Source organism: Diospyros lotus, chromosome 2, assembly GCF_014633365.1.
Source record: "Diospyros lotus cultivar Yz01 chromosome 2, ASM1463336v1, whole genome shotgun sequence".
NCBI classification, from domain to species: Eukaryota; Viridiplantae; Streptophyta; class Magnoliopsida; order Ericales; family Ebenaceae; genus Diospyros; species Diospyros lotus.
The window spans coordinates 8,544,448-8,566,504 of NC_068339.1; the positions used below are offsets into that span (position 1 = coordinate 8,544,448).

Genomic DNA, 22,057 nt, shown 5'->3' on the forward strand with positions numbered 1-22,057 from the left:
GTATATATATAGAGAGAAAGAGAGAGATATGAGGTGGGTCTGTACAGTATATATAAATATATATATATATATAGATATAGAGAGAGAGGGAGGGCCATGACCATGGCGCGGCTATGGGAGGGTTTAGAACAACAATTAACAGTAATTAAATTAATATAAAATTATTTTAAAACACACAAAATGTTAATAATATTATATACATAAATTTGTTATGTCACGCACCTTGATGTCACGCACAAATAGATGTAAACAACAAGAACTAAAAATGTATTTTTTTAATTATTTAAAAACTAAATCTTGAGATTTTTTAGGTGAAGGACTCAATGTCATATTTTATAATAGTTGAGAGACTTTAAGATGTATTAAGCCTTAATTATATTATTATTTTTAATAATATTAATATTTTTTTATTTTTTTACAATAACACAAGTATATAATAACTGAGTGTCTTGATAGCATTTTGGATTTATTTATTAGGAACAGTCGAAATGACCATGTATAAGAATAACTCATTATTACGAGGCTCCAAACAGGGCCTAAGGCAAGCCTGTCGTTCTCCGCCGCCCCCATTTTGCCCCTCGCGGCCGTGGGTCAACAATCCAGCGGCCAATAACACGGAATTCCAAAAATGCCCTCCAGTGGATGAGCTCCACGTAGCAACTTTATCCTCTCCTCACACCGGATGCAACCACACTCAAAAGCCTCCCAACGCTAAACTTGACTTTCTCTCGCACCGCTTCTTGTCTCTTTCTCTCGATCTCGAAACCAATTCAAGACTTTCCTCCAATCCAATCGACCTAATCCGATCATTTCGCCGTCATTTCTCCCAATTTCGAATTTAAAACCCTAGTTTTCTTCTTTCCTTGTTTGATCCGCTGATCTGATAGCATGGAGAGGATCGTCGGTGGAAAATTCAAGCTAGGGCGGAAGATCGGAAGTGGATCTTTCGGAGAAATTTATCTCGGTGAGTTCTGATATATTTTCATGTAGCTTTGGCTGAGTATCTGGTGCTAATTTTTCTTTTCGTTTTTTTGACTTATTTTGGCAGCTACTCATGTGGATACGTTTGAGATCGTTGCTGTGAAGATCGTGAGTCAGCGCATCTTACTGCCTTTTTTTTCCTCTTAGTTGTTAACATGACTCGCTCTTATTTGTCTTAGCAGATCTTATTGTTGATGTTTTGTTTAATTCTGTTAGAATCTAAGAACCAAAGTGAAGAAATTTTTTTCTCTCCTTGTTTTCTCCATATGCGTTTTATTCAGTGGCAGTTCAATTTGTCTGTGTGGCTATACATGAGCTCTACATAAGCATACGAACAATTTATGATTTAGGGAGACTAAGCACGCAGTTGAGTGGTGGTACTAGTATTAAGGCCAATTATCGATCTTCATTGCAAAACCCTTCTTTATTTTGATTTTCCTTTTTGGGTAATTTGGATACATGCTTTCGCCACAGTATATTTACTGGATTGGAGGTGTTTTCTTTATGGGGATAACTTGGTTTTGTGTTTTTTGTTTTGCAGGAAAACAGTAAGACTAAACATCCACAACTGTTCTATGAGGCGAAGATATACAATATTCTGCAAGGAGGAAGTATGCAAAATCATTCAGAAGTTCTTTGTTTTAAAGATTTCAGTATCAGTATGAATTCTAAGTGAGTTGTTATATCTGGCTTATCTTTATCTCTTTGGGGTTTGTTATGGTGTTCTTGTAGGTGGCATTCCTGGCATCAAATGGTCTGGCATAGATGGGGAAGATAATGTACTTGTCCTGGATCTACTTGGACCAAGTCTAGAAGATCTGTTTGTATATTGTGGTCGGAAGTTCTCCTTAAAGACAGTATTGATGTTAGCTGATCAAATGGTGAGAATTATTTTGCATGCTCAATGGTTTGTTGCTGTCATCTTTTGCCATTATTTTAAATGAAAACAGTCTTGAAGTTAGCTGATCAAGTGATAAGAATTATTTTGCATGCGCAGCAGTAATATATTGTTGCCATTATCTTCTATCAATATTGTAATTTGTTTGGATGCCTTTTCTGGGATTTTTTTCTATAAAAATCTCACTTTTCCATTATTGCATTTTGACATGAAAGTAACTCATTTCTCCATGCTCCCCTACCTTCAGATAACAAGAATAGAGTATGTACACTCTAAAGGGTTTTTGCATAGGGACATTAAACCTGATAACTTTCTCATGGGTCTTGGTCGAAAAGCGAATCAGGTATTGCAGATCCTTTTCAATTATGCCTCTAATGTCAGCTTTTCATCTATGTTTTTTGTGGATTCTTATATGTTCATTATTATATTTTATTGTCAGGTTTACATCATTGACTTTGGGCTGGCAAAAAGATATCGAGATTCTACAACCAACCGCCACATTCCATACAGGTATCCTGCCTGTTAAATTCTGATCCCATCTTTTTTTATGTTTTATTTTGGAATTGGTTCATTCATGCCAACAATCTGGGTCTATTTGCTGGATTATTTATTTAATTTATTTTCTTTGATCCTAGGTGGGATACCTGGTAGTTGCTAGTACTTCTGACTACTCACTTTCTTTTAACCATGTGTTGTCTATATTCACTTCCTGAAAGTGGTTTATTTGTAATCTATTTTTTGTTTAAATGTGAATTTGTTACATTATATAGTGAATATTTTGTCCTTGAAAAATTTCATACAGGGAGAACAAAAACTTGACAGGGACTGCACGTTATGCAAGTTGTAATACTCATCTTGGGATTGGTATGCATATAATATTTCTTTAGCTTTACTTGTTCGAAGTCAGCTACTTGACAACCATCCTTTTCTGGCTTCACTACAGAGCAAAGTCGGCGGGATGACTTGGAGTCTCTTGGATATGTACTTCTGTATTTCTTGAGAGGAAGGTACTAATTTCTTATGTAATCTATTCATCTTCTTATTTTTGTTTGTATTTTGGTCTTTTCTTTATGGATGTCAAGAAGCAAGCTGGTAAATATAGCAATTGTAGATATCACGGAAGAGTGAATTGAGAGCATAAATTTTTGCATATGCATTGGGGAGTCCTTGTTCATATTTTCCTTATATTTCTGTATAGCCTCCCATGGCAGGGTTTGAAAGCAGCAACGAAGAAGCAAAAGTATGACAAAATATGTGGAAAGAAATTATCAACTCCCATTGAGGTATACTTTGACTATTAATCAAGTCAGTCACCAATCCCCCGAATCACTGCTTGTGGCTTTCATTTTCATGCTATTTTACTCTTTTATGTGTCCCCAAAATCAAATTGAACTCACTTGTATGTTGTTTCCTGAAGGTATTATGTAAGTCTCATCCTGTGGAGTTTGCTTCTTACTTCCATTACTGCCATTCATTGACATTTGATCAGCGTCCTGATTATGGATTCTTAAAGCGTCTATTTCGAGAGTTGTTCAGTCGTGAAGGTATTATCTGCTGGGTGTCAGTTACTCTATGTACATTACATTGGTCAGAAAACTTCAAACGTCTGCATCTAAAAGATGCAAATGCACAAATGTCTTATTCTCTCCTCCCCTGATGAATGTGCTAGTTCAATTATTTCTGTTGGATTTGAGAAGTATTTTTCTTCTTTTTTAGTTATTTTTGGCTGCTGGAAAGGTGTAAAATTTGTTTGATTGTTCACTTACCAAATATATTTTGATTGTTTTTGAAGGTGAATTATATTTTCTTAATGCTGCTTTAGCATGGTTGTCTGTGGGCCCCTCCTTGGAAAATAGCAATACTTCTGTAAATTGTTGTATTCCTGAATCAGTTCAAGACCTGTAAAATTTGGCAAAAACAAAAATCCTGTTATAGTTTCTTAAATTATGGTTTTACCCTGAACCAGTATACAATGAATTGTAGAATTGATATGAACCAAAATGATAAGATATTATACATAATTCCAATGACTTCTTTTGGATGGCTGGACTCAGTTAGTAGGAATGTCTTATTGGCTCATTGGACTTTGTGACTACCATGAATATAAATGTGAACAGACTGATTTTTATTTAGGCCTTGTTCCCTAACTGTTCGTTTAGTGTCGAGCCAGCGAATAATGGTTGTTGCTATGTTTCTACTTCCCAGTTGTGTATATTGCTGTCCATTTATAACTGAGTGACCAAGGCGAGGTGTAAATGATATACTTGATTCTTTCATCATATCTGCACATCAAAGTCAAATGGCAATTTTTGTTTTTTGACAGGATATGCAATTGATTATGTATTCGATTGGACCATCCTAAAGTACCAGCAGGCACAAAAGAGTAGAACTCAGCCACAGTTATCTGTTAGTATCCTCATTACTTGGGACACTAATTTTCTGCCTTATTGCCTAATAGTATTCAATGTACTTGATAATGTTTTCTAGGTTTTGGCTTTAATGCTTGTTTAGGTTTTAATTTTTGTCTGAGCTGCATTTGCTTGAGTCTGTAGTTGCTTTATTTGAAATGGTTAATCACTTTTCTTTGCTTCTGACCTAAATTTATTTGGAAAATTTTACAGCAAGTTCCTGGAGAGGGTAACAGTAGAACAAAACCAATGGATCTGGACAAGCATCAAGGTTAGATCTTCTTGGTCCACTTCAAGAACTAGTGGGATGGTTGCTGTGTACCAAGAGTCATTTTCATGGCCATAAGAAGATTTAGCATATCCTCGTTAAAGATTTAAGCATTCTCTGAAGTTGTTCATTTTGCTTTCTATGATTATTGATGTAGACACAGCTGATTCTTCTTGTTTGAATTCTTTAAATGTCACAACAAATACATGAATTATATAGATTTTGGAGCTTTAGTGAGTGGTGATCAGCTAATATTTTGAGTTTTTTGAGTGGCTGAGATTGAAATATTACCTTATGTTTTCTGTTGGTACAAGAGAGGCATGGATGTTTATTTATATACTGAGTGTTAGTTAATTGTTTCTTTTGGGATAGTATCATGACTTGCTTGTCATCAAATGGTAGGCAACCATGCTTCTTATTCAGCTGAGGCAACGGAACTCATGAGAACAGTCAATGCTGGTAGTCCTGGCATCCGTGTGCAGTTTAAGTCACCAGCTGGGAGGAATTTGAGCTTGGATAATCCCCTTGAAAGAAATGTTAGTTTAATCTCTTTGTTTTTGATGGACGTATATCCTTTGCTCTTTATTTGCATGGCTTGGTTACCACTTAGCTCTTTGTAGATTGGATCACTAAACTGTTTATGCTTTTCTTTTTTGTAGATTTTGAGCAATACAGACCTGCCATCAGCTTCATTCTCTCCTGCAGGTATGTCAAAACTAAAAGCCTCAAAGGCTGTGTTGCCTGCTGAAAGCACAAACATCGCTCATGGGAATGCTGAAAAAGTAGGTCCTTCAAGCAGCTGGATATCATCCTTGCATCGTATATCTTCCGCTAAGTGATTATATATGGTAATTTCATTTGGTTATACATTCTCACTCCTATTTGGCTCTTTGCTTAAATGTTGTTCACCATGCACTCTTCATTTTTTGTTGCAGCTGCTAAGTCCAGTGACACACCTAAGGAAGGTCTGAATGTTCCATGGATTTAGAATTCCTGTCATTTCCCTATGGGTGCACTGCTTGTTTTATATAAATTTCAAGACAACTACTAATTCACGGGGCAACACTAGACACAAATCATGTGTGGGTTAGTTGACAAGATTTTGGTGATGGAGGAAGAGGTTATGATATGATCACCAAGTTCCTTCGTGGATGGCAGGCTGCTTGCCTGAGTAGTTATCTATCCTTTCCTGAGGTGACTAAATCATTGGATGATCCTTCAACACAAACTGGTCAGAGATTGGTCCCTGTGCTGTAAATAGATGTTGAAAACTATATACCAATTGTGTGATATGGTTCTGTGTAACATGAATGATGTGTGAATCGTTTTCTCCATAAATTTTCTGTCAGCAGGTGACAGTTGCTTTTTTCTTACTTTGTTCATTGAAGTGTTTGCTTGGTATTGATTATGGCTATTTACATTGTAACCCTACTGCTTTATTTCTTTTAAATAAGTGAGCTTGACATATGAAACAGATTTAAATTAATTAGGCATACAAGGACCAATCCTCAAGCACTTGATATACTTGTCTTTTATTGTGCGTGCTTGTAAGAAATCCTCAAGCACAAGAAAATGACACAATGTCAAACATGAGTTTCTTTTATCATGTATGTCCATAACTTTGCTCAAATGATGTGTGGTTTTTCAAGGTAGCTGTAGTGTGTGTTGTTCCTTCTTTTTATATAGCACAACCTGATTTTTAGAAACTCAAGGGGGCACGTTGCAATGAGTTAACTGTACCCTTATTTCCTTCTCATGTAGTTATAATCAGTTACTCTGAAAACATTTATTCTGCAATGAGCCTGTATCTCTTGCAAGTATAATTTTGATACTTCCTGACTACTGATTGGTACTGTAGCTGGGTTTCTTTTATGACTGGGAAATCATGGATTTGAGTTTTGTGGAAACAGCCTCTTTGCAAAGAAGCAAAGGAAAGGTGACCTTTGCAAAGGGGTCCTGTGTGCTAGGAACACCCGTTTTAAGTTGCATCAAGTCCCGTATTACCACTGACCCAAACTTAGTTAGGATAAGGTGTTGATGATGATTTGATCAAGTCCCTTATTTGTGGTACAGTTCATGTTTTGCATAAATAAAAAATATTTTGCCCCTTCTTTAAACTCATGATTGATGACTTTTGAAGATTGTGCATTTTTATTCCAAATAGATTTCACTTTGCACGTATTCTTTTGATCATGATTAGCCTCGAACATTTGTTCATTCTGTTGAAACCTGTAAAGAATTTGTTAGTGTATCGATGATATTAGTATTGTGAAGTTGTCCTGACTAGCTGCTCAATTGTGAGTTTATACATTGGAATTTGCAGGATGTCTTCATTGGGGTGCAATGAACCTGGGAAAGTATCATCATTGTCTTTTTGTTCTGAAGACTTGCGAGGCTGATACCATTTCCTGCTCAGAGATCTATTTGAAAAGGGGGCTTTCTATTGGATAGAACAGGTGAACTGTTTATAAACTAGTGAGCATGAAACACCTAAATTTTAACACGGGTTTAAGAATGTGGTTCAGACTTTTCATTTAGAAGAGGCAGAATGTGGTTGTAGTTTATAGCCCAGAGCTTGGAACTGTCTTTAGACCATAAAAGATAGTGTGGCACAGCTGGAGAAACTTGATTGAATACTTGGATTTGGGCACTAGGGTCAAGAGGGCAACAGTTTTGTAGAGTGGATGGAGCCAGTAATGGAAAAGAACCGTACAGCTTCAATTGGGAATGCCGGAAAATAATGTTGCAGTACTTGCGAAATTTCCCTTAAAATAAAGGGTCAAGGAAAATAATAATATGAGCTGATTTGTGCTTGTCGTTTTCAGGTCTAGTATCCTTTGAAGCTTGCAGTATGGACGTGGATTAGCCGAGGCAAAATGAATATCTCCTTTTGAATGTATGTGTGTAGGTATATTTGTGGATATGACAATAGCAGAACACACAGGATGTGAGTGGCAATTAAGACATAAGATGGTTGACTTTTGGAACCCGAGAGGATCTGAGTGTGCCTTATGTTTTACAGGTGTAGTGCTTTTACTCTTTGGGTCTGGGTAGATAATTGAGTAGCAACAGATGGATGTACGATTTAGCTGAATGGATCACTAATTATTGCATTGCACGATCCACGTTGGTAACTTGACAAATGGAGTGGCTCTAGCCCACGGAGAGCAACTGCTGGTTGGATTATCTGCCTTAAAAAAACGGATGGCCGGCAGGACTGCCCCTGCTTGTATGGCGTTGCAATGACTTTTGAGTTATATGAATATTAAGTATATCATCGTGTTGCTCCCCGTTTTGTTTGCACCACCTCGAAAGTGTTCTCTAGGTACGTTCAGCAGGGATTCATCTTTGTCAACTTTTACCCCCTTGGGGAGGGAAAGCATATTCAGAAAGGAGAATATTACGTTTAGCTTGTATTTCTTTTTTCAGTCGTTGCTTTACGAATGAATGCACGGGGACGTTGGGAGTTTGTTTTAATCTGTCGGACTGGCATGCGTTTGAAGATGCAAATTGAGTTTTCCATTGTAACCGCATTCCGCCTTAGAAATGGAGAATGTGTTTGCAAGCAATTCAAATACCGATCCCGTGCAGGTCGTATAATGAGAGTTGGGATTCTCATGCCATTATACTCGCTAAATGCCCTTTGCTAAAAACAGTTTCTTTGTCCAGTACTTACTACTGGTGAACTAAAGCACAAGCAGCCCAGAAGCTTCTGGCCGTGTCACAAGCAGGAGATACATTTTGTTTGGCGGGTGCCATGGCTGTTGATTCATCACCAGTAAACATGCCAAAAAATAAATACTGATCACATATATGCCGTCTTCCTGGTGAAATTTCACATAAAGAGCACGCGCATCAGTCAAGTCACATTACCTTTCTATTCCCACATTCCATACTACACACAAAATGGTAGATTTTTTTTTTTTTTACCCCATTAACAACCGCCATGCATATTTCCAACAGTTGGGGGGTGTGGTGAGGGTGGGGGACCGTCACGGGCTAATCAGCTGCCTTCCAACTCATTTCATCTATAGACTTGATATATCTGCAAGCATCATAATGTTAAACATCAAGAAGGCAAGGTGCACAGATGAATCACTTCCAAAAGGCCAGAATTTGCCTATCGAACCCAGCTTTGTAGCCGGATAAACTGGAAGATATGTCTTCTGCCATCCTGAACCCAATCTGCATTCGCATCAATGATCAATCACACTTAAATCATTTAACAGTTTCAACTAGCAAATTAATGCACGTGTTTTATCGTTTCCGAAACCTACTTAAGTTTTGCCACAATATTTACTCTCTTTAAATTTCCTGTTAACCTACTTAAACCATTTAACTTAATAGAAACGTGTCTAAGGTCTGAGATCTATATGCTTGTAGAGGAGAATTTTGCAAAACAAACTAAAAAAATCCTAAGAGAAAATGTTGGCTTAAGGTGTTCAAAACTCTCTCTCAGGGTTAACTTATTCGTGACAGCTAAAACCTTTTTTTTTTTTTTTTGATTTTTAACTTTGTCAACCCTTTTCTCCATCTTAGAAAGTATATTAACTATTTTTATAATATTTCCTGCACAGAGATCCAGACTTTTAAGTAAATTCTTACTAAATTAAAAATGATTTTGCGTGGATTTCTACCAGTTAATGTAAATTTAGTAGAATGTCAATATTATGGCATCCCTCTGATAAGTTTTATGTAATCATTCCCAATTAGGAACATACCTTGTCCAAAAGGAGCGCTTGAAAATCTTCAGGACGGATCTTAATTTTATGATAATTAGTTTTTGCAACCTGAAAAACAAGTGGGAAGTCAATGTTTTAGCCAAATAAATTATAATAAATGCAACGTCAGGTAAGCGCCACACCCCCCCCCCCCCAAAAAAAAAAAATAAAAAAAAAAAATAATAATAATAATAATAATAAAATAAAATAAAATAAAGGGAAAAAGGAAAAGAGAAGTGTTGAGCACCATTTATAGTTACTGAAACAAAATGCAATTTTGAGACACCAGACGTTACGATCTTGCGTGAAAGAAATGATATATGATTTGACAAAGTCGCACCGAACTGTTTTTTAATTTCTCAAAGCACATTAGCCTTATCCCATTCCAAATTTTCAACATGTTCAGATGTACAATGAAATGGAGCATGGAAGGAAGAAGAAAGAAAGCATGCTGAGGTGCCAATTTGGTTTCAACCACACGCAGGTAAAACGAGCTCTCCTTAAAACGGATACAGTAAGTGGGTTCTTATTATCGTTGATTACTTCAAAGCATGTGGATGATCATTCAAACTGAGACTCAAGAGAAGGTGAGGCTTAGCACAATGGTAAGGTTGCTCCATCGTGACTTGGAGGGCATAGGGTAAGGCTGCATAAGGTAAGCATCGTGCACTGGGTTTACCTTTTTTTTTTTTTTCTTTTGGCTGGGTACAATTCAAACTTCATTTGCATAGAATTATTCATTGCCTAAGTTGTACAAAAACATAGAAAATAATTAAAAAAAAAAAGTCTATAATAATAAAGTATCAATCCAACTAATTTTGATCCGAGTATAATGATAAAACCTACCACAACCTAAAATAATCAACCAATTAAACCCACCCCCTCCATATCACAAAACATATTAACATTACCCTGTAACAGTTCCCATGCCACAACCTGGAAATGTACCGCATTACTGGTAAGAATGTGCCACACCTAAAGAAATACACAAAAACTAGAAAGAAAAATTTTACCTCAGATACATGACGGTTTTTGTAATATGAGTTCCATGGTTGGGGTTCCAAAATGAGAATGCCGCCCTGTTCAAGGAAAAATAGGAAACATATACAAATTGATAGGCAAACACATATGCAATGGAAGAAAGACACTCTAGAAACCAAGGGATGGAGATAAAAAAGAAAATACCGGTTTGAGAAGTTTCCATGCCTTCACAAATAAAGTAATCAATCCATCATCTCCCCAGTTCAAATGGATCCATTTTGAAACACTCAAGCTGCAAAAAGAATGAATTAGCCATTTAGCCTATGCACCATACAAACCGCAAATAAACTATCTTTAAGCATGATTCTCAAATATAACAAAGCATTATAAAAGTAGTTTTCCGTGAAATTGTTTTAAAAGACAACCATAATTCAGTCATTCAAGTAAGAACATAAAACGCAACTGAAAAAGAAAAGTAGCCACGCAAAGATAAAATAGCCATTATAATTTGTATTTTTTTTTTATTCAGGATCATAAGGTAGTTGTAGATTATAGCTCAGTCTTCCTTTGATTAAGCACAAGAATGAATTGATAGCTTCAGGATACCTAGGGTACAGAGTCCATGTTAAGATTGACACAAAAGGCCGTCAACTGCAGCTCAGGTTTTGCACCTTTGATTGGACAATGTTCCATAACAAAATTCATGTAGAAAAAAAATATATAAGATAATGCAATTCAAGATATGATTATCATACAAAGGAACAGGACAACCAAAAGTTTACTAATAAACCAGTTATTACATACATCAGGATTCAGGGCATTGAACAAATTCTAAGTCACAAGAAAATCCCAGGACAAACAATTTGTGTTGTCGGGGATCTCAAACATCCATATTAGGAATTTTACTTAGTCTGTCTAAAATGACACATGGTGATCACCACCATGATTTTTTCCTTTTTAGTATCAAATGGACTTATGATAAATAGTTTAAAGTTTTCTTGTCAGATTCTTCTTAAAAATCCGGGATTTTCAACATTTCCTGATCTTTTAATTAATTTCAACATGCATATATTCTCTACTAAGTTGAACAATTGTTCTAACTTCTAACAGAAACTGCTGGAAAGTAAGATAAAACTTACCAAAGAATTGTATGGTACTTATCCTCGGTGCCTGCCAATTCTGAACAAAATTTTGTCGTTGGAAAGTGACTATATCAGCAAGACTTTTTCCTTGGAGAAGTGAACAAGCCCTTGAACTCTCCATAGTCTCTTCACTTGGTAATTCAGAAAACTGACCACTCGCCCCCTCTGCATCTTCCAACTTGGAAGCCTTTGGAGGTACCTCATGCATATTCATCCTCGCAGTTCTTCTGAGATTCCAGTATGCATCTGAAACCCGATCTGCAAGAAATTCAAAGACAATGATTTATCTCTGTACCCTACCAACATCACATATAGTTAATTTCAACTCAGAAGTATAGTCTTCGATTTTAAAAAGCTTATTGAACTCTTAATACCCAACCTGGATTTATTCCTTCAAAGAATGGTAGAACGAAATTTAATTTGGGAAAACAATGAGTCAAACATATCCAGTACTTAACAAGGATAACAGTGATTGGTTTCACCGTAGCTTGCAGATTAGTTGCGCTAAGGAGCCTAATTGCCAGAACTCATTTAGATACCTACACAGTGCCACAAAAGGGAACCACAGTGGACTAAAAATATGCAGCAGTTACCATGCAATTGTTCGGTTGTGCACTTCCCCAATTTGGGTCCAGGAGACTTACCTTGACACCGTTCAATAGTATCAGACAGATTGAAGTAACATATCCAACTCAACTACTATTTTCTCAACTATTTAGGTTCAGCACAATGAACCCTATTTCAATTTCAATTAAACCAAAGTTGTCCTATCATGTCCTGTCCTCTATGCTCAGATCAGTTTTAGCCTCCATCATTAAACATTACCTTCAATGTAAGAACAGGCCACTCTTTTTTACTGGTATTATATTGATCTGTGTTACACATGTCAAATTACGTTAACTAGGGGCCCTACTATGATGCAACATTTTAATTGTATACTTCCCATCTATGAAATGGAGATGGGTAATTTCAAAATTTTCTTTTCTATTCCAGGTGGTGATATCTGATGCTCTCCTTGAGGTATCATCTTCCAGAAATCCATCCCAATCACTTTGCTTGAATTTTCTTTGTAGAAAGTTGTTTTGTTCAAACTCCTATGCCCTGTTCATTGAAGTCACTGGCAGAAGAGGCCTAAATGTCTCACAGTCTATTGCAACAAAATATATATAAACACATTCTTGTAGAAAACGTATTTAATTTTCTATAGAAAATCTGGCAACGCCAGAAGCAGAAAAGGGGTCTAATCTACTTTGCTTATATTAAGTTGCTCAGCTTCATGTGTAGTTCAAAGCTATATCATAGCTGATCCTTTGAAGTAATTACATAATGCAGCCAGACATCCAGGAACCTGAAGGTCTAGGATGGAGGAGGACCACCTCTTTCCCAACTAGCAAATTGGGAGGAAAAAGAAATTCCCAAAACTCATGCAGAACCCAGCTCCAGCACCAAAGAACAATGCTTTGAAGCAGTAAATACTGGCCCTTTTTCTATTGGAAATAGCATGAGGCCAAATGCACATAACAAAAGATATGCCATGAAAAGGTGATAGTAGCCTCTGTATCTTAGGATTTGGGTGAGGGGAGGCTGCCCCTGCTTTGGCAGAGGAGATGTTGTGTTGGGTACAAAATAGCTCTACCAAGTAACAAGCCCAATTTTATGTTCCAAGAAAAGGCAGTTCAATCCAAAGATTGGGTAACAATTCCAAACTATAGATCTATAGCAGTAAAAGAAACAAAATAATGAATTCAATTATGCCCCCCCAACCCCCCACCCAAACCAAAAAAAAAAAAAAAAGAGAAACCAATAATAAGCACACAATAGAACAGTTTGTTGTAATGGCACCAATGTTTGGAATACTACATTTCTTTTTGAAGTTCAATTTTGCATAAATCTTACTGGCACAAAATAAGAGGAAAGTTGTTACTTAAGCTGAAGAAAAGTAAAAACACCCACACTACATATAGTATAATCCTCATGGATGGCTGTCCCAATGCACGAGGCTTTTTGCTTTGCTAGGGTCAGGATACTGTTGTTTTTGTACACAGCCTCATCCTTATTTTGCAAAGAGGAGGTTCCCACAAATTCGAACTTATGAGCTTTTATCAACAGTAAAGAGCAAACATACTGTAGATAACAAGGCTCACTCTCGCAATCCACGCCAATGAAACATGATAAATTAAAAATTTATTCTAGAATAACAACATTTACACGCACAAATATATGTCCCTTAACGTTATACATGAAATGATGTCATATGAAGAAAGATCCAGGTGAAACATTTCAACATTGGCTCCACAAGAAGAAAGATCATAAGTCAAAAATCTTACCACCATCAATGTCAAGTCCAAGAATTCTATGGCACCCAAACTTTTTTGCTGCACATGATAAAAGACAGAAACATTATTCACTGTGATACAAATGATACAGAACAATCCACACACTTTACATTCAACACACACTGACATTAGAGTTACAAATAGCAAATATGCAAGTCAAAAAGCAAGCAAGTATTATCAGCAATGAAAACAACTTGCATATGGTCTTATTTACCAGTTTGACTTACCTGCCAACTGAGAGAGGACTAAATTTGAATTTAGGTCCCAAAACACACAATTTGTAAATTGTAAATGAACCATTGGTAAAGCAGCAAAATAGACACACTCAAAAATCATTTTTGGTTCAATCAATCTCATGTAGGAAAGTCTAATCGAAGAACTCAATGTGATAAATTAGATGAAAGAAAGGTTGGAACCATAGTTGCCTGGTTCGTGGAATGCAGTATGGGACATGGTATGGCACTTTCCGCAAAACGTGATACAGGAAGGTAAAATACATAAATTAGTATGGTACCAAGGACCCTAGGGAAATTATGAGACATGCTCAATTACTTTCTCATGCAATAGTTAGTAAAATTAAAGATTAGGTTTATCTATAAACATAAGTACAAAAATAAAGCATATAATTAGTGTTAGAATATTATTAGAATATTCCGAGAACATTTTCTGCATCCTGCAGAATTTTTGTATATTCCTTGTAATACTTTCATACTTGTCTATTACTTATTTAGGTTAGTCACAGACTTATGTATATATCCATTGTATGCATTATACATGATAAAAACAAAAAGACAATACAACCATCAAAGAACATAGATTCTGACAGTCTAAATTGATAGATCTCATATCCGAATGGCAAGCCAATCACCAATGAGCTAAGCCTCTTTATCTAATCAAGCTTCATTTCTTGGTATTTGATCAAGATTTCTGTATTGCCTAGTTCAATCTTTGAATGATTTTTCATTTGGTTTGTTTGTTCAACTTGCCAATATCATAAGATACCTTGCATCAAATTGGTTGATTCAACCGTTCTGATTGTTAATTCACAACTAGTCATTTGTAGCATCAACATCTCAATCCCCCTATGAAACTCTTTACTGTCAATAACTTTGATCCTTATTTTCTTCATTACCAAAAAATTCAGTACATCCTACATGGCTTCTCCAATGAGTTTTTGGGTGTTCTTCAAGAACAGAAGTTCCATCTATTCTCATCTTTGGAAGGGGCAGCTTTTTCACAACCATTTTCAATCAACATCTTTGTCAACATACTAGTCGATTATTAATCATTCTAATCGATCTCTTGACCATTGTGTTTGGTCTCTATCTTTGATTTCTTTGATCCAAGGGGTTCCATCTGATTTCTTACCAACAACAGTGCCATAAACTGAAACTCAGTGAATTTTGGCACCTTGACCTTTGTATTTTCCTGCTACCTTGAATCAATTTTCTTCACACATTGATTCCATAGTTTGTTGCTTTTGGTTGGTTCAGTTGTTGATTTTTTTTTGTTCTCTTGATTCCTGCATGTTAATGTCCTCACTATTGTTCTAGTCCGGTTAGCATTGGTGTTCTAATTTTGGCATTGTCAATTTCCTCTTTAACCGATCATTGCTAGGTCATTCCTGCAAATATTGGATTTCTTTCTGCAACCATCAAAGAACCCATTTCTTGGTTGTCTCTAAATTCGGGCTTTGAATCACGTTGGCATAAATCTTGTTGGTCCTTTAGTCATGTTACCCACATTGATGATTGTTTCATTCAATTGGCCATTTGGGGTTGGTTGCAAACTGATTGATTAATCGATCACTATTGATTGATTTTTTATCCCTTTTCTTGTGTTTGCCAACCCATTTTGTTGGTAGTGTCTAATTGGTTTCCTCAGTGCTCTTGATTCCTCTAGGTTTCTAATCGTATTCAAAAATCAAATTGAATCAACTTTTTCTTGTTGTATCTACAACACTTTTGCATTGGGCCCAGAATCCTTAATATATTCATTATGAAGAAATGCAATATTTTGCTGTCTTCACTTTCTTACACTTTCCCTCTTAGTGTTTACATCAGTGTATAGTTGTTACTTCATTGACCAGGACACTTTCATGAGTTTTTGGCATCCAGGCTCAAGTTAGCTAAGTTATGAGCTTCTTGAGTTTTAAGGGGGGGTGTTAGAATATTAGGAGAATATTATTAGAATACTCTAAAAATATTTGTGTCTTGCAAATTTTTTGTATATTCTTTATAATCTTTCCATATTTGTTTATTACCTATTCAGGTTAGTCACACAACTTATATATGCCCATTGTATGCATTCTACATGATAAAATGAAAAAGACAATATAATGCATTTCATTGTTTTCTCTCCCAACTTCTCCTTTCATCTTTTCTAGCATGGTATCAGAGCCATGTCTCTTCTAACAAACGGCATTAAAGACACAAATCATTTGGGAAACCAATATTGAAAATTGATATTCTAACATAAAATCAATTACCAATTGCAATTGTTATCAAGCCACTGTTGCATCCGATGTCTAAACAATCTTTGCCCTCAAACCACTCCCTCTTCAAAACCTTCAACCTAGGATCTTCGTCCAAGTCCTGCCCAACCTGAAAACAGAAACATCCATAGAAAACCAGTTCAAAACACGTACAAAGATCGGACACAGAGACTACAAAACTTTTAAATTACGTCAAATTCAACAAGAAGAAGTAGCAACTAAACACGGTTGAACGCTGACGTTACATATGCGAGCATAAGCACATATACATACATGTGTGTGTGTGTGTCATCAAAGGAAGCTTACACGATAGCCATAGTAGTTCCTGTAATTGCCGAAGATGGCGACTTCTTTGCGTTTTTGCTTCTTAGACCGTTGTCGACCGGAATCCCCTTCAGCCTCTCCATTGTTGTTCTCGTTCTGGGCCATTCTTACGGCTTTTTTGCCTTTCCCCATTTAGAGAGAGAGAGAGCTCTAGGGAATCAACTAGAACCCGTCTTGGCTCGATGAATACGAAACAGCCATGCTTTGGCGGGTGGTGCAGCAAGACGCACCAGCTGCACTTGGGGCGGTGGGACGAGTAGAATTTGTAGAAGGCAGGGTTTTATTAAAGCATTGGCTTCACTAGGGTTTGAGTTCCCACAAGAGTTCGATGCGATGCCCTTCTGACTATAGAGATTATATTTTCAACTACACACGTGCGCAAACTATACAATATAATTAAAATGACAAAATATTTTTGTTCATTTTACAAAATTGCAAAGCCCTTCCATGTTCTTTCGCCCGCCCCCCCCCCCCCCCCCCCCCCCCCCCCTTCCATGGCCACTTCTAGCAACCACTAGATGCCTCCATCCCTTCATCATCGAGCAGTTGTTAAAGGCGACCATGGATCATTGGGTGGGGGAAATAAATTTATAGAGAAAAAATAAGCATTTTCATCATTTTGGCATGTGTGTAGCTTTTTCTATAGCTCAAGAAGTACAAGTAGCATGATTCATTATGTTACGGGTATTACTCACTCTACTCCTTATGGGCTGGGTTCAACTTGACAGGCCGGCCCAATCGCATAAGGCCTGATAGACTTTTAGTTGAATTCGTCGAAGCGAGCTTGCACATTGTTGGAGCCCAAGCTCGGATCGCGGGGTCAAGCGAGCTCCCGGGCTCGTCAGCCTATCTGAGCGAGCTCCTAACTATGCTTTGAGTGAGCTCCCAGCGACTCTTACAGCTCGTCGGCTTAGTCGATCAGCTTGTATAATGAGAAGGTCATATGCTAGAGAATATTAGTGGGCTAGGGGCAGGCCTAATCTGGCCCCAGTCTCTCAGCCCATTTGATCGACCCATATCAGTCTCATCCTGGCCTTTTGCAACAACATCATTACAGCCGAGTCTGGGTTTTCGCTTATTCACCTTAGATCCCATCCTCATTAATGACGGATCATATTCACATTAATGAGGGTTACGTCGGCACCTTGATGCTGCATGTGTATTCCCGTTAACGCTGGGTATTCTGTCCCATCACCTACAGATGTACAACACATGCAGGAGGACATCTCCTCCTCCCATATATCAACCAGCTCTTTCGAGAGCCCTGGTATGCTTTTCCTGCCAACTTGCTAATACTCTGCATTTTTACTTACTCGTTCACTTACTTGAGCATCAGAGTACCTTGTAGGAATCGGCTAGCGAATCAACAAATTGACCAGATAACCCATTATCTCCCTCTCGGATTCATTACACCAGTGCGGGCCAGCGAATTATGGTCGACCAATTCCGAACGTCGACACATTATAAATTTACTCCTCATCCCCTTGGTCGTTTGCCTCTTATCTCATTTCTCCCTATTTCCTATGATCGCCTCCAGCGATCGCCTGTCGCCATCTCGTTTCTCGTGTGTGACTACTGTTGCATCTTTCCTACCACAAAGATGGAGGATGTAGTTGCGATTAGTGTACGAAAGGTGAGATGGCTCTAAGTGATGACAAACAATCGCTAAAGGTGGCCATGAAAAAGAGATAGAGGAGGCAAACAACCAAGGGAATGGAGAGTAGATTTGTAATTAAATGAGGGGTATTTTGATTATTTACACATGTGTGTAATTCAAACTATAACCATTTATGTACAAGTAGCATTTTTCATTTATTAAAAATGGGACTTAATAAACGCATTGAACAAGATTGTGTGCTTGGCACAAATTTATGTCAATTGTTTAAATTATATAAATATTATGGGAAAAGCTAAAATCAATCTAAATTAGCAGCCCAAACTGAGTAGAACGACATCGTTTTGATTAAAAGGTGTCGTTTTACTCCCCCCCTTCTCTTGGGAAATTTGGAAAAATAGGGCTGCGTTCTTTTTGCTTTTTAATTTTTAATTTTGAGTTTTGAATTTATTTTTAATTTTTTGTTTTGCTAATCTATTTTTAAAAATTGAAAATACGTTCTCTTTATCATTTGAAAACCTATTTCTCAAAACAGAAAATTAGAAAACGCATTCTTTTTGAAATTTTAAAAATAAATTTTTAATGATATTTTATTCAATAAATTTGATTATTTAGTAAATTAAAAATATTTAATGTTTATAAATTATTAAAAAATCTACATTTTAAAATTAATGAATTTTGTAATTTTTTTTATTATAATAATAATAAATAAATAAATAAATATATTTTGAGTTTTGAGTTTGTTTTAGATGAAAACACTCAAAACAATTTTTTTTTTGTTTTGAGTTTTCTTTACAATTTTTTTTTTGTTTTCAAAAATGCATTTTTAAAAACAGTAAAGAGAACGCGTTTTCATTATTTTAGAAAATTGAAAACTAAAAATAACTTGAAAATAGCAAAGAGAACGCAACCTAGGACTCTCAGTACAAAACTTTGCAAAAAAAGACACTTTAAAAATCTTTGCAAAACTATAACTTTTAAATGTGTAATAGATAAAAATACCCTATTTTTTAGTTAACTCTCTCCGTGTTCTTCCTTTTTCTTTTTCAATAGGTCTTTCATTCTCTTTCTATTACTCTATATATAAAGTACATATATATATATATATATTCACTTACCATTTTTTTCTTTTACCACTCTCTGTAACCTAAATATATATGTATCTATTGTTCACGTTCAACGATTAAGTTCAAGAGATGTGGGTCTCTCTCCTTCTTTCTCAATTGTATATATATATGTATTATACGTGTACTATGCGTTTTTGCGTTGATGGGAGAGGAGAAAAGCCAGATGGCGACCATGTACAAAAAAAAAAAGAAGAGAAAAACGATCGTAATGACGGCCATGGTGTTGCTGATATATTAGTTAACGATATCAATTAACAGTTAACAGATATATGTTAAAATATTAAAATTTTGAATTTAAATTGAATTAAGATTAATTAATTTGATTCAATTTTTTTTATCTTTGGTTCAATTTAATCTGGGTATTCTAAAAGTTTAAATTTTTTATTTGGTTTGAAGACCAATATTTTGTAAATGAGAATCGAATGAAACAGTAACGGTGAATGGAGTGGTTATTAAGGTATAATTTACTTAAAACAAACTTAGTTAATTACATTCCATTCGATTATTTTGATAAGAAAGAAGATAAAATGTTTATATATAAGAATATTTTGATAATTTTTTTATATTTTAACATATATATGTTATAGATCTCAATTAATCAATAGCATATCGGTTAATCGATATCTGTTAACAACTGATATCGATTAAACCTACATCTGTTAACAACATATATTTGTTAACCAATATCTGTTAACAACCGATATCAATTAACCGACATCTGTTAACAACCGATATCTGTTAATCAATATCCTTAACATATATTGTTTAATCGATATATCGGTTAAAAATATCAAAATTTTGAATTTGAATTAAATTAACATTAATTAATTTGATTCAAAAAAATTTGTTTTATCTTCAGTTCAATTTAATTTGGGTATTCTAAAAATTTGAATTTTTCATTTGGTTTGAAAACTAATATTCTGTAAATGATAATCGAAGAAAACAATAATCGTGAATGAAGTGGTTATTAAGGTACCATTTACTTGGAATAAACTCAGTTATTACGTTCAATTCGATTATTTTAATAAGAAAAAGATAGAGGGTTTTATATAAGAATATTTTGATAAATTTTGATATTTTTTAACAGATATCTGTTACAAATCTCGATTAACTGACATCATATTGGTTAATTGATATCTGTTAACAACCGATATCTATTAAATGATATATTTGTTAAAAATATATCTGTTAAAATATCTATTAAACAGATATCGGTTAATCGAGATCCGTAATATATATCTGTTAAAATATCAAAAAATTATCCAAATATTTTTGTATATAAACCCTCTGTGTTCTTTCTTATCAAAATAATCGAATTGAATGTAATTAACTGAATTTGTTATAAGTAAATGGTACCTTAATCATTCACGATTACTGTTTCCTTCTATTCTCATTTACAGAATATTAGTTTTCAAGCCAAATGAAAAATTCAAACTTTTAAGAAACCCAAAATAAATTGAACTGAAGATAAAAAAAAAAAGTTGAATCAAATTAATTAATGTTAGTTCAATTCAAATTCAAAATTTTGATATTTTTAACCGGAATATATCGATTAAACAATATCTGTTAAGGATATTGGTTAATAGATATTGATTAACAGATATCAGTTAATAGATGTCGGTTAATCGATATCAGTTGTTAACAGATATCGATTAATCAATATACTATTGGTTAATTGAGATCTGTAACATATATATGTTAAAATATAAAAAAATTATTAAAATATTCTTATATATAAACCCCTATCTTATTTCTTATCAAAATAATCGAATTGAACGTAATTAACTAAATTTATTCTAAATAAATTATACCTTAATAACCACTACATTCACAGTTACTGTTTCCTTCGATTTTCATTTACAGAATATTAGTCTTTAAACTAAATGAAAAATTTAAACTTTTAGAATAAAATTTGAATCAAATTAATTAATTTTAATTCAATTTAAATTCAAATTTTAATATTTTATCATATATCTGTTAAATGTTAATCGATATCGTTTAATCGATATATCAGCAACACCATGGCCATCGTTGCGGTCGTTTTTCTCTTCTTTTTTTTTTTTTGTACATGGTCGCCATCTGACTTTTTCTCTTTTCCCATCAACGCATATTACATGTATAATACATATATATATAATTGAGAGTGAAGGAGAGAGACCTATATTTTTTAAACTCAATCGTTGAACGTGAACAATATATACACATATTTAGGTTACAGAGAGTAGTAAAAGAAAAAAAATTGTAGGTGAATATATATATATATATGTACTTTATATATAGAGTAATAGAGAGAAAAGAAAAGACCTATTGAAAAAGAAAAAGGAAGAACATGGAGAGAGTTAACTAAAAAATAGGGGTATTTTTGTCTAATACATATTCAAAATTCATAGTTTTGCAAAGATTTTAAAGTCTTATTTTTGTACCGAGAGTCCTATTTTTCCAAATTTCCTCTTCTCCTCGTCTTTGCTCTTCTATTTTTACAATCTCTTCTCTTCTCATTTTGGAATTCTTCTAGTAGTAGACTGCTCATCGATGAGGTGACGAGAAGAAGCGAAACAAGCAAACTGACGAGGCACGGCAACTCAATCTAAGAGGCATCTCGCCAATGAGGTGATGGGAAGAAGTAGAATTGGAGAGACGACTTGCAGATCTAATGACGAGGCTCAGGGGGAAAAAGTGGAACTAGTTTACTGGCGAGGCAAACTTGCAGATTTGATGGTGAGGCGACTGATTCAGTTTGCAGATCTGGGTTCTTCAACGGC

The 22,057-nt window shown here is 35.2% G+C and overlaps 2 protein-coding genes and 1 long non-coding RNA gene across 9 annotated transcripts; 2 read left to right on the forward strand and 1 right to left on the reverse strand.

Moving 5' to 3' along the window:
* The first annotated feature begins 702 nt into the window (after positions 1–702).
* LOC127794376 (casein kinase 1-like protein 3) lies at positions 703–7,971 on the forward strand. 7 transcript variants are annotated; one of them, XR_008021650.1, is made up of 18 exons: positions 703–964; positions 1,049–1,089; positions 1,523–1,592; positions 1,714–1,862; positions 2,127–2,222; positions 2,319–2,389; positions 2,682–2,743; positions 2,823–2,886; positions 3,078–3,162; positions 3,297–3,423; positions 4,203–4,285; positions 4,501–4,558; positions 4,958–5,091; positions 5,215–5,403; positions 5,491–5,786; positions 6,879–7,011; positions 7,381–7,451; positions 7,578–7,971. XR_008021650.1 is itself a non-coding variant. In XM_052325405.1 (16 exons), the coding sequence occupies exons 1-14, from the start codon at positions 889–891 to the stop codon at positions 5,392–5,394; spliced, it is 1,296 nt and encodes a 431-aa protein (XP_052181365.1). In that variant the 5' UTR covers positions 703–888; the 3' UTR covers positions 5,395–5,403; positions 5,491–5,520; positions 6,879–7,971. The 7 variants fall into 7 exon arrangements, 2 of the variants coding, with proteins under 2 accessions (XP_052181365.1, XP_052181364.1); XR_008021649.1 differs by having other exon boundaries at positions 6,879–7,451; XR_008021648.1 differs by having other exon boundaries at positions 7,381–7,971.
* A 371-nt stretch (positions 7,972–8,342) lies between these two features.
* LOC127794377 (probable RNA methyltransferase At5g51130) lies at positions 8,343–16,890 on the reverse strand. The gene is given in 9 exon segments (XM_052325406.1): positions 8,343–8,740; positions 9,277–9,345; positions 10,290–10,355; positions 10,462–10,549; positions 11,397–11,433; positions 11,436–11,657; positions 13,727–13,774; positions 16,224–16,338; positions 16,536–16,890. Coding segments are annotated over 9 exon segments (885 nt in total). The 5' UTR covers positions 16,686–16,890; the 3' UTR covers positions 8,343–8,650.
* On the forward strand, positions 9,438–12,663 carry LOC127794379 (uncharacterized). The gene is made up of 3 exons (XR_008021652.1): positions 9,438–9,760; positions 9,827–9,931; positions 12,393–12,663. It is a non-coding gene; the product is annotated as an uncharacterized LOC127794379 (long non-coding RNA).
* Positions 16,891–22,057: the final 5,167 nt, after the last annotated feature.